Source organism: Eretmochelys imbricata, chromosome 18, assembly GCF_965152235.1.
Source record: "Eretmochelys imbricata isolate rEreImb1 chromosome 18, rEreImb1.hap1, whole genome shotgun sequence".
Classification (NCBI taxonomy): Eukaryota; Metazoa; Chordata; order Testudines; family Cheloniidae; genus Eretmochelys; species Eretmochelys imbricata.
The window spans coordinates 6611207-6631696 of NC_135589.1; the positions used below are offsets into that span (position 1 = coordinate 6611207).

A 20490-nucleotide genomic window follows, 5' to 3' on the forward strand; every position below is an offset into this window, starting at 1 on the left:
ACTTCGCTAGATATTTTACCCAGGGTCACAACAGCTTCAGGACATTTAACCCAAGATCAGGGAATGTTCATTTCTCCTTCCTCCTATGTCTCCACAAGCAAAGTCGGTCAGAGGGATTCAGCCAAGCTTTTAAGAGCAGCTCCGTATGTATACACAGAGTGTATGGATACATTTTCAAGGCAAAAGGCATATTTCCAATCCAGCCTCTTAGGATGTTCTCTTACCAATTTTTGGAAGGCGAGTAGGTATGTATTTCATCAAAGAACCTCTCCGGCTGGTGCAGAGGGTAGGGGCTTGGCCGCGTCCACCCACCAAACAGCACAAGCAAGTCCTTATACACCACTAAAGTGGCCCCAGCCTTAGGTGACGGATAAGAACCTGGAGGGGAGCAGAGAAAGGAAAAAAGTTAGCAAACGGCATTTCAAACCAGCAGCCAAGCTGTGCACAGATCTTATGTGACAAAATGGAACCTCCCCTCTAAAAGGCAGAGAGGAAAAGATGACAAAATTAGAGTAGGGAGCATGGAAAGAAAGCTACTGCCAATTTGTGTCATCGTAATTAGTACAAGCCTGAAAGCACATCTCACGTATGGCAAAACATCTGTCAGTCAGTGACAGGAAATTACTAGCTTTCTAACATATCACTTTAAATTATTGCTTTGGTGCTGAATAAAAGCAATAATTATCTCCAAATAACTAGTAACTTTTCCCCAAGGAATATCTCCTGGTACTTACAAGCCACAGCATATTATGAATCTCATTTTACAGAGCTAGGAAGTTGCAAAATTAACCCTACATATTCCCAGCAGGGATTAACAGTCACATCTCAGAATCTGGAGCAACGGTAGACTGCAGGTTACAGATGGCAGGAGAGAATTCTTACAATACGAAGCACCTTATCTAACAAGTAAGTTATCTTAGATTTACTCCATTTAAAATTCTAAATGCTTACTGGTCCCAGTCTTGGTTATGTAGCTCAGATGAGGCATTCTGGGCTGCACTGCTGCTGCATGTAAACAGAGGGAAAAGTGGCTGTATCCCAGGGCTTGAAATCTGTTGCAACATATTACCCAAGCATCAGATGGCTTTTATTTTCTATTTTACTAAACCAGACAAAGAACATTGATCTCGCCTCACACTCCACGCCGCCAGTACATTACTGAACTGACTGGTTATCGTAGAATTATAGAATATCAGGGTTGGAAGGGACTTCAGGAGGTCATCTAGTCCAACCCCCTGCTCAAAGTAGAGCCAATCCCCAATTTTTGCCCCAGATCCCTAAATGGCCCCTTCAAGGATTGAACTCACAACCTTGGGTTGAGCAGTACAATGCTCAAACCACTGAGCTATCCCGCCCCCCAATAAATTATAAAAGTTATAATCTTGACTTTTTTTTTTTTTTTTTTTACATCTTGTCTTTGTAATTAGTCGTACTACTCAGAATTGGTTCTTAACATGACTATTTTTGAACTGGCCAGAGATAGTCTTCTCCAAGGCAGAGAGAGTCCTCTCCCAAGAACAGTTAGAAAAGGATCACATCCCTTTGAACTATCAGGGAACCTGCCACAATTCACTGAGAAAATACAAACTTTCCTTGTGCTAACAGGCCGAGATGCTGCACCATGCGTGACCTTGCTGAACAAACAATCTGAGGTATAAAACATTCTGTATTACTTCCCAGTCAAATATTAAAATTGTCCCAGGCAGAATAGACACAGTGACACTTCCCCCCAAATACTCCCATGTCAATCAGCAGATCTGAAGTGATTCCCTGTACTTTGCAGAGAAGCTTTCTAGCACCTTCTCACAACATTACCCTGTAGCAAGGTCATAACAACATAATCTGTAAGGAGACACACCACACAAAGCAAGGATAAAAACCTAACTGTGCCCACAATTAGAAAGAGAAATTAGAAATGCACACTTAAGCAAGCCTGACTGCAGAAACTGATGTGCAGTTCTAGGCAAGGCCCATGCATTTGGCCAAAAATGTTCTATTACCATCTAAAATGCTGAGCTAACGGACCCAAGCTAATTAGTTTACGGTCCTAATAGAGCAGTTTATACAGAGGCATATTTCAGTAGGTAATGAGACACAGAACCAAGACTCTATTTTTGAGAAGTGAAAACAGCTATTTAAACATTCCTGCCTTACAGGGGACTTGTGAAACTTCTCTCAATGTTTGTAAAATGCTTTGAGAGCTTTGGATATAAGGTGCTACAGCTGTGCAAAGTCATTAGTCCAAGCCTGAATCTCAAGTGACAGGAAGTTCGAAGCCTACATGAAAGCATCCCCCACACAAAACAAGACGACAGACTGTCCCCTGCGCCCCAGGATCCCTTTTTTCCAGGCATGAGCACATTTTGCTGTTGCTGTCAGATGGAGGACAAAGGGGGAAAAACATGGAGCCCAAATGGTAATTCACACACTAAAATATATTGACAGTAGTTCCAAAAATATTTAGTTTCCTTAATGACTAAAATGAAGTGGTTCAGATTTGATTGCTCTATGCCACTGATCAAATTCTTAACAATATCCACTTTTCATCGCTAATTACTTGGCCATACAAAATTAAATTTTCCCAAAGCAACTGTTTTGCGTTAAGAGCTCCGAGAACCCACCAGTCTTAAGGAACTAGCCAAGGAGATTGTCTTCTTACACCACCGGTCCCAGGTGAATGTAGAATTAATGGATTCCTATCACAGAAAGATTTAAAATATAGTGTATGCTTAATCCCCTACCTTGGTGATGACAACAGATATTTAGCAAAAGTTTATCTCCCACTAGAAAGGCAAATATATCTTTCTTTTCTATTGAAGAATAATATAAAAATAGAACATTACTCCGTATTAAATAAAGGCTGCTCAGTTTCTAAGTATGCAATTAATATGCTGGTACCAACTCCAAAGCTAAAGATGCATTCTGATCAGTTCTTAAAATGGGTCAGAAATTAGTTTGAAACAAAAAAAAGCGTGCTAAGAGCTGGGAACCTGGGAAGAAATCACTACAAAAATATAACAGACTGACTTGATTCCTCTATAATGTATAGTCAGGTAAAGTGACAAATCTTGTCACTGCTATGACCTGAAGATCAAATTCCTGACTTAGATACACACATAACCCCCAACCACGTCAACAGGAGTTGTCCACCTGTCCATGGGGGCAGAATCTGGCCCTGACTGAGACATTTGGTCTACTAACAGATGGTGAACAGGTGCATTACTGGAGTGGGGTTTTATTCTGACACGAAGGAGAAATCACAATTTGGTAAGCCAGGAAAGTACTTTCAGAAAGAGTTAATCTAGAAATCAGATAAATGTGAGACAGTTCTACATGGTTTCATGTGAAGATGGAAACATCAACCAGAGAATAGCTGCGAAAAATAAAGTACAGAAGAATACACCACACTGATCAAGCTGTGACCGAGCAAGGGAGTGACAGAAGGCTGTTTCTGCTCTGAGCAATAGAATAACCACATTGCACCTTGTCGTGGCAGCAGCAGATTCTTTATCTAAAAGTCCCCAGTAGAGAAAAGGCTAACAAATGCAACTAGAAACCACCGTGATAGACGCTAATCTGAAAATGACTTCATCACAACGTGCTAAACCCACCATAAACTAAGCACAGTCTCCTTGGCTGGCTGTCTACTGACTCCCCATGTCACTTTGCAAGTTCAGGCATTTGAAAAGATCAGGAGCTTCTTGGAGAAGAATATGAAACAAGAGTTCTGACTGTGCACTCCAAAGAAGGGAACTGACAGGCAGCCTTTCTGACTTCCCAAGTCTCAAGCGTGCAGAATGCAAAGATGAAGTATGCCATCAAAAACGTCACAGGGACAGGCTCAACTACTTGGAGATGCAAAATGACTCCTTCAAACAACTTTATAAAATTTGCTTAACAGCATTTCAAAGGCAAAAATAAAGTTCTTCAACACAGGTGGGCTTATTTTTCTTTATGACTTTAATTGTCTGTTAGAAGCAGAGTGACACACAGCAGTTCTCAAACTTTAGCAACCCAAGGACCCCCATTTTGATTTCAAATCTTTCATGGACCCCAAACCCCCCACTCAGCCCCAGGCCCTGTCCCCACTCCACCCCTTCCCCCAAGGCCCTGCCCCTCCTCTTGCCGCCCCTGCTCCACCCCTGCCCCTCCTTTTTCCGCTCACTCCCCCGAACGCGCCCCATCCCCACTCCTCTCCCTCTCTCCCAGCGCCTCCTGTATGCTGGGGAACAGCTGTTCCGAGATGTGCAGGAGGCACGGGGAGGAATTGAGCAGTGGGGCCGGTGGCCCCAGACAGGATTCCTCCCCGACCCCCGAGTGCGCCCTGAATAGCTGTTCCCCAGAGTGCAGGAGGTGCTGGCAGAGAGGGGGAGGAGTTCATCTGTGGGGCTTGCAGACCCCCTGGAGTACCCTCATGGACCCCCAGGGATCCATGGACCCCAGTTTAAGAAATCCTGCACTATAAGGTGAGTTGTCAACCACAGACAGATCTAGTGGGCTCTGTTTTAGAATAAATTACTAGCTACATTCATCAGCTGACTGTGCTGACTTCTGGATACTTCCCGCTTCAACCCTGCTCACCACTGATACTGATGTAAAGAGTCTTTATGGGAAGCACAATTCTTGGATCCTTTTCCTTGAGGGTAAGGATTTCAGGATGCAGAGGGCCTAGCAATGACTAAACATTTCAAGGACACACGGCATTGCACCTTTTTGCTTGGCGAGATGCTTCTGCCAGGTTTCTGGTTACTTAATTTTCAACTGATGAATCTGCCAACTCATGAAGCAGACATGAATCTTTCAAAGAGGCACTCTCCAGCCTCCAGGGATGCTTTGAAAAGTATTCCCCCCCCGGCCAGGTCTAGCTGAAAATTTAGGTCGACCCAGCTACGTTGCTCAGGGATGTGACAAATCCTCACCCCATGGAGACAGTCAAACCGACCTAACCCCCAGTATAGACAGCGTTAGGTTGACGGAAGAATTCTTTTGCCAACCTAGCTACCACTTCTTGAGGTAGGATTAACTACAGCGATGGGAGAACTGCTTCTGTGACTCTAGTGAGCAACTACACTCAACTGCTACAGCAGTACAGCTGTAGCGATTCTAGTCAAGACAGAGTCCCACCAGAAACTATCTAAGACAGAAGCTTATATTGCAAGTATTTTCAATGTTTAAAATACACGTATCATAGTACATTTGGGGTATGGACAGTCTAGTAGTCTCAGAGCTACATCGTGGTAGCATGTGATGTGCAAAGTTCAAAACCAGCTCTGTCCTTTTACCAGCATGTCTCCAGAAGGACCAGCAGAGAAGCTCCTCAGGCCACAGAATAATCACCATGAAGTGAGGCCTTCATGATGACAAATTAAATAAGAGAAAATAAGAATGTTCTAAGGGGAAACTTCGTGGACTTTATCTAGGGAGGTTCCAAGTCTAGATTACGATTTCATATTTGGAAAGAGCTTTATTTAATGGTTGGAGGAGCATGCATGGCAACTGGGTCTCTAGCAACACCCCTCTCCAGCGCTATTGGTCATATCACCTGTTTGAGAACAGCAACTCACAGCAGAGGGTGAGAATTTTCTGGAAAAACAGCAGGACCTCACAGGTTCCCACTTTCCCAAATCCCGACAGTTCATTTAACGGCTTTAGAGACATCCAGGCATGTCCCAATATGTCTACACAGTGTGTGGAAGTGAGCCTCTCAGCCTAGGTCACAGACTCACACTAGTGCGCTAAAAGTAACTGTGTAGATGTGGCTGTTTGGCTGGAGCGCAGGCTCTGAAGCCAGGCGGTGGTGGCCTTCCAAGCCCAAGCTGCAACATCAAAGCACTATCTATTCAGTTGTATTTAGTGTGCTGGTACATTACCACACGTCAGCGGACGCACACTGGCAGGCTTGCTCCCAAATGCAACATAGGCGCCCACTCTCTCCTTCCCGGAAAAGGAAAGTTCTTGGTGCCAACAGCCTTTAAAAAAGAACACTGAAAACAAAACTGGACAAGACACTAGAAAAGCAACAACCCTGCCTTGGCAGAGAAAGGGGCTTTATTTTACCTCTAACTTTTATTAAGCGAATTGTAAAGGGGGAGAAGCATTTGCAGAGAAGCCACCAACATGCTGCTGGGCCTTAGAAAGACAGCAAAATAACCCCCTAAAATTCAGGGATACTGGAAGTGTCAGAGATTGAAGGATCAGGGGAGTGGTGACTTTTCAACACATGCGGACACTGCCATTTGGTAAAAGCAGAGCAGTACTGGTAAACCTTGGAGCATAAGATAAAGACAGTACAATCAGAGCAATGAAATTGCAGAAAATAAGACCAATTTCTTGTCCTGAAGCCAGATTTTCCATGGGAGAAACTCTGAACAGGCGTGGGTATCCACATGGATTTCACCCTTCAGGATAATCCTGCACTTAACCCTGCATGCACTTAATCTTATCAGACACAAAGTCATTGGAACAAATTTAACTAAACTTCCTTGCCCTCTACCCCAAAGAAAGGATATAAACCAATGAGATCTGATGATGAAATCTGGATAATCAGATACATGAAGCAACATTCTGTGCCATTGTTAATCAGTGTAGATGTTTCCCAAGCTTTTTGGCCTTCCGTGAAATCAGCCAATGGCAATATATGAGCAACTGCAATGGAATGTAATTAATCAAAATTCTCCTGTGTTTTTACAGTAAGTTTGCTACAACTGTGCAACAATTCTGAAAAGCTCATGTCTTAAGACTGATTCTGTGCAATTCATCTCATAACTAACATCCACACCCAATAGCAACTCCTCCCAGGAAAACCTGCAAATTGAGTGGCTGTCAATCAATTTTATAACAGATATGAGATTTAACAAGCTGTGCACATTGATGGAGGGTGTTGTACTTGCATGGCTGAAATTACTGCCTTCAACCTCTTAAAATACCACCCCAAATAATTCCCCAAAGAAAGCATCAACTGTCAAGTTATTGCTTAAATAATGCACATCCCCTGGAAAACAAAGAATTCAGAACTCCTGTTCTCCAGTACTACTTGTCAAACAATGAAATCCACTGCACTAATTCTGAATGATCTGTAACAGCTGGTCTGATGTTCAAGTCCATGTTTATTACACTGGCTGCTGGGTTCACAGTAACAATACTTAATAAGCCAGATCTTAGACCCTAGCACATGGAACTTCATTCATCTTTGCCATATGGGGCATAGCTTGGTCCCAAGGACAGGTGTGCTGCATTCAACATCATTCACTACATCATGAGGGCTTCAGCACAGTTTGATATCCATAAGTCCTTGCCTTCATGATCCAGCCCACATTTTGCTCTTCAAAAGCCTTTCCCAAGCAGTTTGCTGAGTGGAGCTCTAACAACTGACAACATGAGGTGTCTGAGCCTGGGAGAGCAGCAGTCCAGAGGTCAGAAAGCAAAGTGACAGGCAGAGAATGATGTTTCCTGGTGATCACAACATAAGCATCAGAATTAGGTAATACTACAGGGGAAGTGCTAGGAGAAGGAAAGTCAAGAGGAAATCTCCATAATGTTCCTTGAGGGTACTGATAAACTATAGTTCCAACTCAGCCTTAAACCACAAGGTCTGGGAAATACTGTAATTCAAAATATTCAGCTCCCTTGTACCAGTGCCTGATAATCACCCTTCCTATTTCTGTCCTGAGACATTAAAAACTAGGCAAACATTGAGATTCTGAGTGGTCCCAACAGACATGTATTTACTACTAGCCTAGACTGGGCCTTCTCAACACAAAGACCCTAAAGGAAGAGTCAAGAAAGCATTGTTCAGTTTCTCCTTTGCAGGGCCATCCTCTTTCAATGCCCCTTGTAATCTGGGTTTAGGAAAAAAACCCAGTTAATTTGCTCCTCCTGCTCCCAGGCTTCACAGTGTAGAGAAAAGGAGAGAGGTGTGCTCTCTGGAGCATCTCACATGGAATTTAGTTTAATATAGAAAGAATTAAACAAGTTCTGAATTGCAACTTCACAATATAGTCAAAATCCATTTCAACCATAAGCTTTTCAGGGCAGGAACCCTGTCTAATGTGTCTAAGGCACCTGCACACAACTAGCAGTGTATGAAATCCCAAGTATCTTTATAATACACCTCTACCCCCATATAACGCTGTCCTCGGGAGCCAAAATTTTTTATTGCGTTATAGGTGAAACCGCATTATATTGAACTTGCTTTGATCCACCGGAGGGCGCAGCCCTGCCCCTCTGGAGCACTGCTTTATCCCGTTATATCCGAATGCATGTTCTATCGGGTCGCGTTATATCGGGGTTGAGGTATATAAGAGCAAAGGATAAAACGTTTCCCAAGCTCCTAACTGGTCATTTGCTACAGAGCAAACTGAGGCACCCAAGAAGATCTTACTAAATAAATATGCAGCACACCTCTCAACATTAAAACACAGCTACTTATTCAGAGAAAGGTTTCCCCTCTCTCTCTCTCTCTCACACACACAAGTGTGGCACCCCCATCCCTCCCTGCAGAAAGAGTTATACTGGCCCAAGGCCAGGAATATTCAGACTTTCTTCAGTGAAGGATTTAAGGTCTGATATCTTGCCATCCTACGTGCAGAACTAGAAACATGGGTTCTATCCCACTGGAAAGGGGAGATTCCCAAGCTTTCCAATGAGAATGACAGCACTTGCTTCTATCCCAGAAGATCTCAAGAGTCACAATTTTACTGTCCCATGGGAACAGAAAACTACTGATAGTCATTACTAGAGGTTCTGACTCCCTCTCTGAGCCTTGTATAATTGGATTCATGAGGCTTGTTACACTAACATTTGTCAAGAATGTTCCCACTGCTGCAATATCATTTGGGGCAGTGACAGCAAGGCTAGTGTAAACAGGACCCCAGATGTCCCCCCCTCCGCCCAATTTGTCATCTAAGGCAGTTGTAAACTAGTTGTTCTGTAACACACAGCATACACAGAATGTGTGATGGTGTGGGGAAAAGGTTTCTTCAGCAGTAGTCTGGGATGAGCACTGTAACGTAACTCGCTCGTCTCTTTGCCCCTTGTCAGTAATATCATTCCAACAGAGCGCTGAATAAACCTTGGTAAGCGGTCAAAGTATTCCATATAAACACAATCAACTTGACAGCTAATAGCAAAGCATGAATTAAATTTCCTAAGATCAGTACTGTTTTAAGCTTTCTTTCAACTCACGTGTAGAAGCAGAAAGCCAGTCAGAAAAACACCCTTTACCGCAATGATCTGCTTAATTGCCATGTTTTTTCTGCCTGATATTGTACTCTGCAGAATTCAAGTGATTTGAGTAATAGTGAAAATGCTACACAAAGCAATGCTGGGGCTAATTAAAGGCTTTCTGATCTGAAGTGGGGGTGGAGGGCTGATCAGCTCCTGCTGCTCATCTTCCCTTAAGGATGCACATGGAGAAAATGGAAATTACTTTATTAACTACAAAGTGCTAATATAAAAATAATTGGTGGGAAGGGGGTTGGGTGTGTGTGCGGCTGAGCAGATGGGTACACTCAATTGGTCCTCTGCTCCACAGCCATCCCATTGAACAGCACTGCTAGTTCGCAGCTCTGTTTTATTCACCATGTCAAAAGGAACATTTCCTCTTGGGAGGAAGAGAAATATTGCACACAAAATACCCATCAACAAGACAGTGTGGTTTACATTTTTACACCGTCAAAGTGAAGCTCCTTTCCACAGCACATGTAACTCTACCCCTTTGTACATATACTGAAACCAAACCCTGAGCAGGGGAGAGCAATGGCTCTACATGCACAGCCCGACTACACAGGCTGCAGGAGCTACACAATCCCTGGCAGCATGCAGCACATTTCAAGCCCTCTGTACAGGGATTGCTGACTTGAGCGCATTTACAGCAATGAGCGAAATCTCTTGGCTCTTTCAGTCCATGTCAATAAAATCAGAGAAGTTACAGGGAATCATTTATGTACAATGTTGCTGAGTTATAGCTGCAGTGGGAACCAATTAAATTAAATTTCTTGAGTTTGTACCGAGTGAGCATCTCAACCATCACCTTGTATTTCCTTAAGAACATCCTGTTTGACTGCATATTCAAATAAGCTTGTTCATTAATTACCTATAGCATGATGCCAAAGAAGAAGAGGACACTGTGGTTCTTTCCACTTCTTGTCACTGAAACAAACAGCTGTTTATTTGAACCTGGAGGACTCTAAATATACAGATGCTCATGTGCTTTTGGATCTGGTGCTCTGCACTTTCATTAGAATAGATGAAAATAAGTGTTGGGGGTAAGGATGCAAGAAAGTGGGAATCACAGCATGTACAGGTCAGATGTACCTGGAGACAGACCCTAGCAAAAAGCTCCAGAAACACACACTACATGCTGGAGTGTGGGAATTTCAGAATCCAAGCCTGGATACAATTTTTGCATTTGGTTCACATCTATAAATCTTACCATTAAAACCAATTACCGCGCCCCCTAAAAACACGTTGTGGGTGGCCACACATCTTTTAGCAAAAAAAAAAATTGCCTAATGCTTTTTTTTTTTTTGCTTTCAGTTCTCTTAGATCATGAAATGCACTTTTTTCCCTATTCTGGTAAACTGCTGAAGATAAAGCTCTTTGAATTTTTCCATATGCAAAAATCACCTTTGGGCTGCAAACAGGCCTGATTTAGGCTAGTGCTTTTTCATTCTGGATGCATGTATCAGATCTAATGAGTTTTTTTTTCTAAGATTGATGATGGACAAGTAAAAAACTGAAATGCTTTTAAAGTATCTAAAATAACTAAGGATGAAAAAATTCAAACAATTTAAACAGACCCCTTCTAATGACCGAAAGTACAGAAGAGTCTATTGTATTTCTTTAAAGATATAATACTGATCGGTAAATATATTTTTAGTTTGAAAACACTACTACATATTAGCATTTAATTTTTTGCACTGGTTAAAGGCATACTAGTATAATTAATCTTAATTATATAATTATATAATTAATTATAATTAATCTTAATTACTCTTTATTGAAAAAGGGTATTTTTCTTTGCATGTGACCCATGAGCATTTGTTATTTTGCCAATTTCATCGTGATCATAATGTGACTTTTCTATAATATGCTGGGACAATAGTCTTTGGAATGAGAAATTTCATTCCAAAGGGCACTCCCCTCAAAAAAAAATTAATACACACATGAAAATAGAGTTAGAACAAATGTAAAAAGAAAAGGAGTACTTGTGGCACCTTAGAGACTAACCAATTTATTTGAGCATAAGCTTTCGTGAGCTACAGCTCACTTCATCAGATGCATACTGTGGAAAATACAGAAGATGTTTGTTTTTATACACACAAATCATGAAAAAATGGGTGTTTATCACTACAAAAGGTTTTCTCTCCCCCCACAATGTATAATGTACATTGAACAAATGTATATATTCAACCAACATTAGGGAGTATCACTAATACAGAGGCATAATAAGGGCTTTAACTTCATGGAGCAAAACCAGACAATACTAAAGCACATTTTAGCAGTATGATTATTTCAAATGATCTATTCTACTCCTACCAATAGGTGTCTCTGCAGTCCACAGTAAACATCATGCCATAGAATTTTAGAAGGGCCTCACTGTGTGGCATACAACATTAAACATTCTTTAATTCATTTCACCTGACGATCTCCATATGCTTTACAAATGTTGGCAAATTAATTCTCAACAAAACATCTGTACTATAGGCATGATACATATTGGTACCACTTCATTCCACCACTGAAGCAGAGCCACCTCTGGGGTGGGATACAGGTATCTAAAAGTAACACTATGTAACAGTTTAGGAGAGGAAATGAACTCAGTATGCAAATAAAATTGCATGGGGAATTTAGTCAGTTTATCAGGGTGAGAATCTGGCCAAGAATCTAGGGATAAATGTTTCTACTCCAGTTAAAAATGCCACACTGGTCATGGCCTGGGCTTCATTTTTCACCTGAAAGACACCTTCCTTGAGTACACTGATCCTAACACCATGCTGGGACACTGGTCCGATCTGCCAGGCTGATCTGCTTTCTTCCCAGGCCAATCCATTATAGATATAATAAATAGTAGCACTATTAGTATAAATTTAAATATTTATGGGTTGTATGTAGGACTTTTTTGTAATTTATTTTTCTAAATCTAGGAGGATTAAGGCAACTGACTTTGAGACCAACTAAAAGCAAAGTGTTCCAAATGGAGCCTCTCAGAAAGCTGCATAAGTAGCAGTTTAATAGAGACCTCGGCCGTGATTTCCAAAAACAGGTGCCCAAAGGTATGCTCCCAAGTGGCTGATTTTCAGAAGCGCTAAGTACTCAGAAGTTCCCAGTGAAGTCAATGGCAGAGACTGGGTGCTCAGCACTGTTAAAAATAAGGCCATATCTTTAGGTGTCTAAATAAGGACTTAGGAACCTAACTTTAGGTACCTATTTTTGAAAAGCTTGGTCCCATTATTTACTAACATGAACACAAATAGTTTTCCCCAATTTTGGTATAAAATGCTTGTCGGCAATATATTCCATGTTTTCATGTAACCTGAGGTCATGTTTTAAATGAATGTGCATTACACAAAGCTCCCAAAACCCTGAATAGTCACCCTCCTTCCACTACATGCATCCGATGAAGTGAGCTGTAGCTCACGAAAGCTTATGCTCAAATAAATGTGTTAGTCTCTAAGGTGCCCAAGTACTTCTTTTCTTTTTGCTGTTCACAGCTATCTTTACATGCTAACTTGGAGAAAACTGGGGAGAAGAGTAGCAGCAAAAAATTCCTTACACCATTCTCTGACAAGAAGGCCTGTGAAAGGGAATAGTGGGAAAAATCCTTATATTACTCTCTGGAGGGATTCATGCCCATGGACCTTGTCTGTCAGAATCTAAATATGAGAAGGTTAAAGTAACAAGTTATTTTTCATTCCTTCCTACTACAACCACATTGATAAAGTCTTATGGAGGGGCTGTCTGGTTGTTTGTATACGTTTCTAAGAAAATAAAAGCAAAAACTCTCAGAAATAAAGATAAGATGCTGAATATAAGAAGAAATTTCCAAAATTACTTTTGCTGCACTAAATGAATGCTGGGGAAGGGAATCAGCAGCTCTTCAGGGTCAGCTGTCTTGAAAATTCACACTGAGTGTTTCTGGTAATGTAAACGACCTCCCCGAAACATGAATAATTCTGGCAGTCAACGTAATAAAGGAGTTTGAGTCTGTTTCTTTGCATCTACAATTTCATTAGCTGAGGACATGCAGGTAGGTGAATGCAGTTTCTCATGACAATTGGCCTCTGCCCCGCACAGGATGAACTGAAAGGACTCTTACACAAAGGGCACAAGATTGCTAGTTTCCACAGGGATAAGCAGTGTAGGTGTATTTTGCTGAACACTTTTTGAAATAATTCTCATTAACAACACTTATCCATGTGATTGTAACCCAGAATCCTTCCCCTTATCAAAACTGCCTTTCCCCATGGAATGTGCATGCTTGTTTGATACTGAAGGGGTGCTGGCACTGATTTGAGCATTGAAGTATTTCTTTTGAAAAAAGTTAGTTTTTAATCAGTGTTTGTAATTTAACTGTTAAGTGTTGTCTCTAATCAGGAAAGTATTCTTTGGAATGTCAAAGCCACCCCAGTCCCATACATACACATTTGCTGGTCTTTACAATTGTTGCCATCAGGTAGGAAGCTTCTTCCAGCTTCTAACGTTTTCCTTTGTTAAAATCCAATCAGTTACAGGTACCTATGTGCACTCAGCACCCTTTCCATAAGGGAAGAGATATGAGGGGAGAGCAGCTAAGAGTAAAGGGTGATCTGATGTGAGGGGCACAAGTGGAAAGACCCTATGGAAAAATACAGAATCTGTATGCTAACACAGGGACCGAGACTAATTACACAAAAGCACTAAGGTGTTCAGGTTGATGTCTCCCAACATATATTGTACAATGTTTACACAGGAATTTTCATCCTAAAGGAAAATCAGCACCTTACATTCTATGTATATACAGCCCCCTCTGGGGAGCAAAGTGCAAATCAGTGCAAACCACACTGTACAACGGAGGGAAGGAGAATTTCTCCCACCCACCTTAAGAGCACTGGGGCAAGTCCCTCTTCTTACAAAAAGTGTCCTGGGATCCAATGTCCACAGGGTAGACAGGTTCCCCATTTCTGAGATCTCATCTGAAAGACCTACCCACTACATCGCATGGAACTCAACGTATCTACTCTCAGATGAAGGGCTAAATCAACTCTCCCAGGAATTGAACCTGTTCCAATGCATCAACCACTTTGATTTCCTCTCTGCATCCTGGTGATTTGGAGAAAAGGCCTTGAGATCCCCCAACACGACCAGGAAAAACAGAAGACTGCTTAAAACCTTTGATTCCTTTTGAACAATTTCCCTCCTCGTTTCCTCTGGCTGCGGTTACATTTTCTTTTCATCTGGGCAAGTCGTGCTAAACAAAGCAACAAACATTCCTACCACATACGGCTATACTGTCAGTGGCAAGGAGCTCCAATAACTAGCACAAATCATAACTGTGAAGTGAACACTATTTCCCTAACACCACAGTCCACACTATATAAAGCACATTTTGTTGCATGCCCTTACAGCGTGCTTGTTGGTAAAAACAGGTAGTGATCTGTATGAAGGTCTAAGCTGCTTAAAGCAGAGACAGTTGTATACTGTTGGAGTTCGCACATTATGGAATCGATGCACCATGTTGAGGAATAAAAGATGGAATGCCCATTCCATTTGCCAACACCCCTTACTGGTGGTCACAGAAAAGCATACACTAAAGACACCATCTCCTCAAAAGCAGCACAGAGGCGCAATGAGAGCAGAAATGGATCCGTTTCTCTATAGATGCCATGCAGCCAGTGCAGAGCGGGCAGCTGATGGAGATGCACCAGATGAATGAACATTTGGCACTGTGGCAAAACAGGAATGAGGGATCAGAGCTCATCCCAATCAGCTTCACCCTGTCTTCACCCGTAATGAGGGAGCTCAACTCCCAGCTAAAGAGCTGGATGAGAGAGCCCTCTGCATGCAGCAAGGTCACTCCAGCTGTAAAGACAGTTAGCCATTAACTGTTCTGTCCTGTTCTTATCTGCATAGACTAACCTATTCAGAGAAGGGATTTCTTCCTTCATCTTGCACTTCAGGCATGAAGTACCATGTGCACTTCAGCACAATGGATGGAGCAGTTGGTATCTCAACCTTCCTGTAGAAGAAAGTAGTGAGGACCAGAGGTGCATTTTCTTTTTTAAGGCTGACAGCATTATAAACACTCTCCCAACCTTGAAGTCATACTGCTTAAGGGGAGAACAAAATGAAAATCATAGGGTGACTTCATGTACTCTATGACAAGCTCACCCGGGGCCTACAAATGTCATTTCTGTTACTCCTGTAGCTGAAATGATTTGGAGTGCTCTGGAAACCTGCTCAGAGGCACTGATAAGGAGAATTCAAACAATGCCGGCTGGGTCAAAGGGCACACTGCAGCCAGGCACTGTGGCTCCCAGGCATGAGCAGAGTGGGAGGATTGGGTGGGTGGGGAGAGAAGCTGGCACTGTGACAGAAGCGGAGAAGTAATTTCTCTCTGAAAGATATCAGTGTTTTTAAGGTCCCCCAAAAGAGAGGAAGCAACGTCAAGAGCCACAGTCCTTTTCATATGGGAAAGTCATTTCAGGGCATGAAATAAAGCTTCTGTCAGGAAGAAACAATTATATCAGACTAAAAATTAACAGAGTTAAGATTATGTCTTCACTACAAAAGCAGCAGATTTTCACATTGAGATAGATCTCTGTATGTAAAGTCCCAGTAGAGACAAGGCACAGATAGTTTTTACCTTAATGTAGCTTGTCAATGTCACCCCTATGTCCCCAGTATTGGGGATACCTTGACTAGCTCCACTGAGATAAAAACTATCCCCCATACTGGGGACATGGCGGTGACACTGACAAGCTACATTAAGGTAAAATCATAGAATCATAGAATATCAGGGTTGGAAGGGACCTCAGGAGGTCATCTAGTCCAACCCCCTGCTCAAAAGCAGGACCCATCCCCAATTAAATCATCCCAGCCAGGGCTTTGTCAAGCCTGACCTTAAAAACTTCTAAGGAAGGAGATTCCACCACCTCCCTAGGCAACGCATTCCAGTGTTTCACCACCCTCCTAGTGAAAAAGTTTTTCCTAATATCCAACCTAAACCTCCCCCACTGCAACTTGAAAAGTACCTCTGCCTGGCTTGTCTCCATTAGGACATTACATTGAGATACACAGAGTGAGCATACACCTGGTTTTGAGTGAAGGTATAGTCATAACTGGCCGGACAGCTCAACAGCACAGGAAGCTTGAGAGCTGCCACAGGTCTCTGGATCCCTAAACAGATGGTTATAGAACTCATGCTGGGTTTATGCCTGCAAACTGTAAGCCTACGGGGGCAGGGAACACATTCCCTACTTTGGCACAACTTTTCCATCGTTCATCCCTTTATTACCATAACCATTCACACAAGAATATTCGGGACTGCAACACATGTGACCTCTGTTGGCCTCAGAGGAGCTGTTCACCTCCCAACATGGCCTTATGGAATGCCATATTCATTGCCTTCCAAAAGGGAATGGTATTCTATCATAATATAGGTATTCCCAGGAGCTTGTCTGGATAGGCACAATGGGGAATCCATCCTCAGAAGAAGTAGTTAGCTCTGCTTTCATCTGAGTTGAAAAGCAGCGCTAATTGCTCTCTTGTCATTCATGAGACAGAGGAAAACTAAATCTGCAAACAAAGAAAAGGCCAGAGTAGGGAAATGGAGAAGGATTTGCAAGTCAAGAGAGGACAGATCTGTGTTGTGAAACAAAACACACTGGTTACATCTACACTACCGTGGTAAGTCGACCTATGCTACGCAACACTAGGTACATGAATAACGTAGCTGGAATTGATGTACCTTAGGTCGAGTTACCATGGGGTCTACACCGCGGGAGGTCGATGGGAGAAAGTCTCCTGTCGATTTACCTTACTCTTCTTGTCGGTGGTAGAGTAAGGGGTCGACTGGAGAACAACCTGCAGTCGATTTGATGGGCCTTTATTAGACCCACCATCGGTCTATTTAGCGGATCGATCTCAGAGCATAGATCCCCGCTGTAGTGTAGACCTGCCCTTAGATTAAGTGTCTAATCTCCAATATGGCTCACCCCTTCTGAACACAAATAGCGATTGATTAACCTCCCAGGGGCTCTCCCTCTGCTCCTGCACACACAGGAACACTTGGAACATGAGAAGTAGTAGCTCTAGCAAACTTGAGAGTGCTGATTTCCCAACCCTCAGCCTTGAAATTTTCCATAATTTAATCAAAAAAATTCCACTAAAGACATTTTCCACAACTGCACAAATAGAGAGCAAACTAACATCCAGCCTTTCAAGGATGGACTAGTCAAGGGGCTCTATGTGCATCCGGTTCAGAATACCTGAATTTCATGGAACCACAGACCTGAGTCTTGCAGGGTCAATCCAGGCCTTTATTCAACTGAAGCACATCAATTAAGGGTTAACTTTTCAAAAGCAAAGTGGTTTAGGAATTCAAGTCAAATATAAAAGTGACTTAGGCTCCTATGTCCCAGTGACTTTCAATGAGATTTAGGCTCTTAAGTGCCTTTTGAAAATGGGACTCAGGGTACAATTTTCAAAAATGCCCAAGTATCCTGCAGTTTGCTTCGTTTCGAGGCTATGATCAAGCTTTTGTCTGTTCTATGTGGACATCAAAGATCTCATTCCTTGACCAAACTCTTCATCCCCATTACTGCTGGACAGTCAGTTGCTGTCCTGTACCAGAGATGTGGCTGTATTTCAGTGATGCGGTTATTTATAAAATTGCTTTGGGATCCTCTCAGGATGAAATGCTATAATAAATGTAAAATTTAACCATATTTCTCTAGTCACCAGAAACCCTCTTCAGAGCTGCTTTCGCTCATACCCATTCCCATGGTTTTCCCAATGCAGCCTATCATTTTTAAAGGTCTTTTTTCCTCCACAGCACACTATGGCACAGAAGAGGACCACTGCAGTGCCACTGAAGAGTTTTACAATCCCGTTTGAGTTTGTTGAAAGTGTAGACAATGAGAAGTGTCCAATGCATTTAATTTCAAGGGCAAAACTCATGTCAGAAGGGAGGCATCATGAAAGATCAACCTTTCCAGACTACTGTATCCCTTTTCCGGAGTCTGATTGGTCTTACGTACCCCCACATTTCAGCTCACTTAAATATGCTTACAAAATCAGGCATAAAAATACAGAAGTGTCACAGCACACTATTACTGGAAAATGGCTGACACCCATTTTACCATATAATTCTAAAATAAATCAAATGGAATATAAATGTACTTACATTTCAGTGAACAGTCTATAGAGCATTATAAACAAGTCATTGTAGGACACTTAGTTTGTACTGACTTCACAAGTGCTTTTTATGTAGCCTGTTGTAAAACTAGGCAAGTATCTAGAGGAGTTGATGTAGCCCCTGGAAGATCTCTGTGTACCCCTGGTTGAGAACCACTGAACTATAGCACTTGTACATACATATGCAGTAGCTGATTTTCCAAGACACTGGTACAAGCCTTTGTGCAGCCAATAGCAAAGAAAGATTGAGTCAATTTGTACTTCTACAGCATCCTTCATTTGAAGCTCTCTTTAGAAACATTTAATTAAGCCTCACAACAAATATGTGAAGGAGGTAGTATCCACATTTTGCAGAGGCAATAGCTGAGACAGAAAGAAGCCAAGTGGCTGAGTCAAGGTAGAAACTCATTAACTACTATGGGAAGAAAAAGCCAGACCTAGACATGAGAAAGAATTATTCTAAAAGACTGGATTTGCCTCGGGCATACAATAATCAGATACATGTAGTAATTCAGCCATAGTGACACAGTTGGTAGTATATCAGTCTACTAAGAACAGATATGGGTTCAAATGAGATCTAGTAACCCAAAGTAACCTAGTAACTAGTAACCTGGTTGAGAACCACTGCCTTAGACAACTGAGTACTGGTGTGCTCAGACCAGGACCTATTCTGTTCAGTGCAGGTGCACATATTACAGTGTTCCCTATTTTAGGGCATAAAAGTCTTTCATAATAGGAACACAGGAATTGCAATACAGGATCAGTCAAGTGTCTGTCTAGTTCAGTGTCTCCTCCACAGGAGTTCAGTGTCCATTAGTTTAGTGTCTCCTCCAAACGCTTCAGTGCAAGACACTTCAATAGATAATTATGGAACAACTTTATTTTATTTTTTTTAAACACTAACCTCAGGCAGATGGCATCTGGTTTATACTCTGAAACATGGGGGGAGCAGGGGTTATTCCTAATGCAACTGTAAATATTTCCATTATCAATATACATTTTCTCTTTTTGTATCCTATTAAATTATTGGACTTCTGGTAACTAGTCCCACAAGGTTAGGGCTAGTCTACACTGCAAAGGCTTTGCTATATTGGCAAAAGGAACTCTTCTGCCAGTATAGTTAAACCACCTCCACAAATGACCGAAGACTTATTAGCAAAAGAACTCTTGCTAGTATAAGTTATGCCCACACAGGGAGCCATAGCTCGGTCAGAGATGTGATTTTTTTCAATACCGCTAACCAACATAGCTATGTCAGGAAAACTTTGTAGATCTGGCCTTACACATTGTGTAAAACAGAATCTCCTTTAATCTGTCGTCTTTGTGAATGCCCCCTTGTTCTATATCAGGAGAAAGTAGATAGAGAGAAAGTAAACTGTATGTGCCTAAGAAGCATTATTTTACATACTTCTATCACATCCCCTACCCTATCCTTACTAAATTAAACTCTGACGTTTTTAGTTTCTTCTCATACGGAAACTTTTCCATTCCTCCACTCACTTTCATTGTTCTTCTCTGGATCCCTTCTGTCTCTGATTTTTTTTTTTTTTTTTTTTTTTTTTTGAGATAAGGTGACCAGAACTGAACACTGTAGTCCAAGCACAGGGTATACTAACAATTTAATGACAGTTTCAGTATTTTCTATTCCATTCTTTATGCATTCTAACATTGTTGGCTTTTTAAAAATGCTGTTGAGTATCTAGTAGATATTTTCATTGAGCTGTCCGCAATGATCTCCCCTGCTTTTTTCCTGTGTGATTATAGTTAATTTAGAACCCAACAATGTAAATCAAATAGCTTCTTGTATCAACTCCTCTGTGCTACTTAAGAGTAGGGGAAGGGACAGTCCCGTTTTTTGGAACTTTTTCTTATATAGGCGCCTATTACCCCCACCCCCGTCCCGTTTATTCACAGTTACTATCTGGTAACCCTACTTACGAGGATAAAGTAGCCTCTTACATACACTAGAACTAGCTACTCCAAGAAACAAACAAGTAACAAAAATTGCTTCTCTAAGTCCTTGACATGACAACATGACCAGTCTGAGGTAGCTGGAGCCACATGAACACCAACAATGATTAGAGCCCCACAAAT

General features: G+C 41.9%; 1 protein-coding gene across 9 annotated transcripts in view; it reads right to left on the reverse strand.

Annotated features, from left to right (window-relative positions):
- The window catches only part of FBXO42 (F-box protein 42), a 100625-nt gene that overhangs the window by 10466 nt on the left and 69669 nt on the right, over nt 1–20490 (reverse strand). For 7 of the 9 annotated variants that reach the window (XM_077837135.1, XM_077837134.1, XM_077837127.1 and 4 more), the window contains 2 exons: nt 952–1005; nt 225–378 (listed from right to left, as the gene is read on the reverse strand). In XM_077837135.1, the coding sequence (XP_077693261.1) occupies nt 225–378; nt 952–1005 (208 nt within the window). The remainder of the gene's footprint in view (nt 1–224; nt 379–951; nt 1006–20490) is intronic. The other 2 variants (XM_077837132.1, XM_077837126.1) reach the window with 2 other exon arrangements.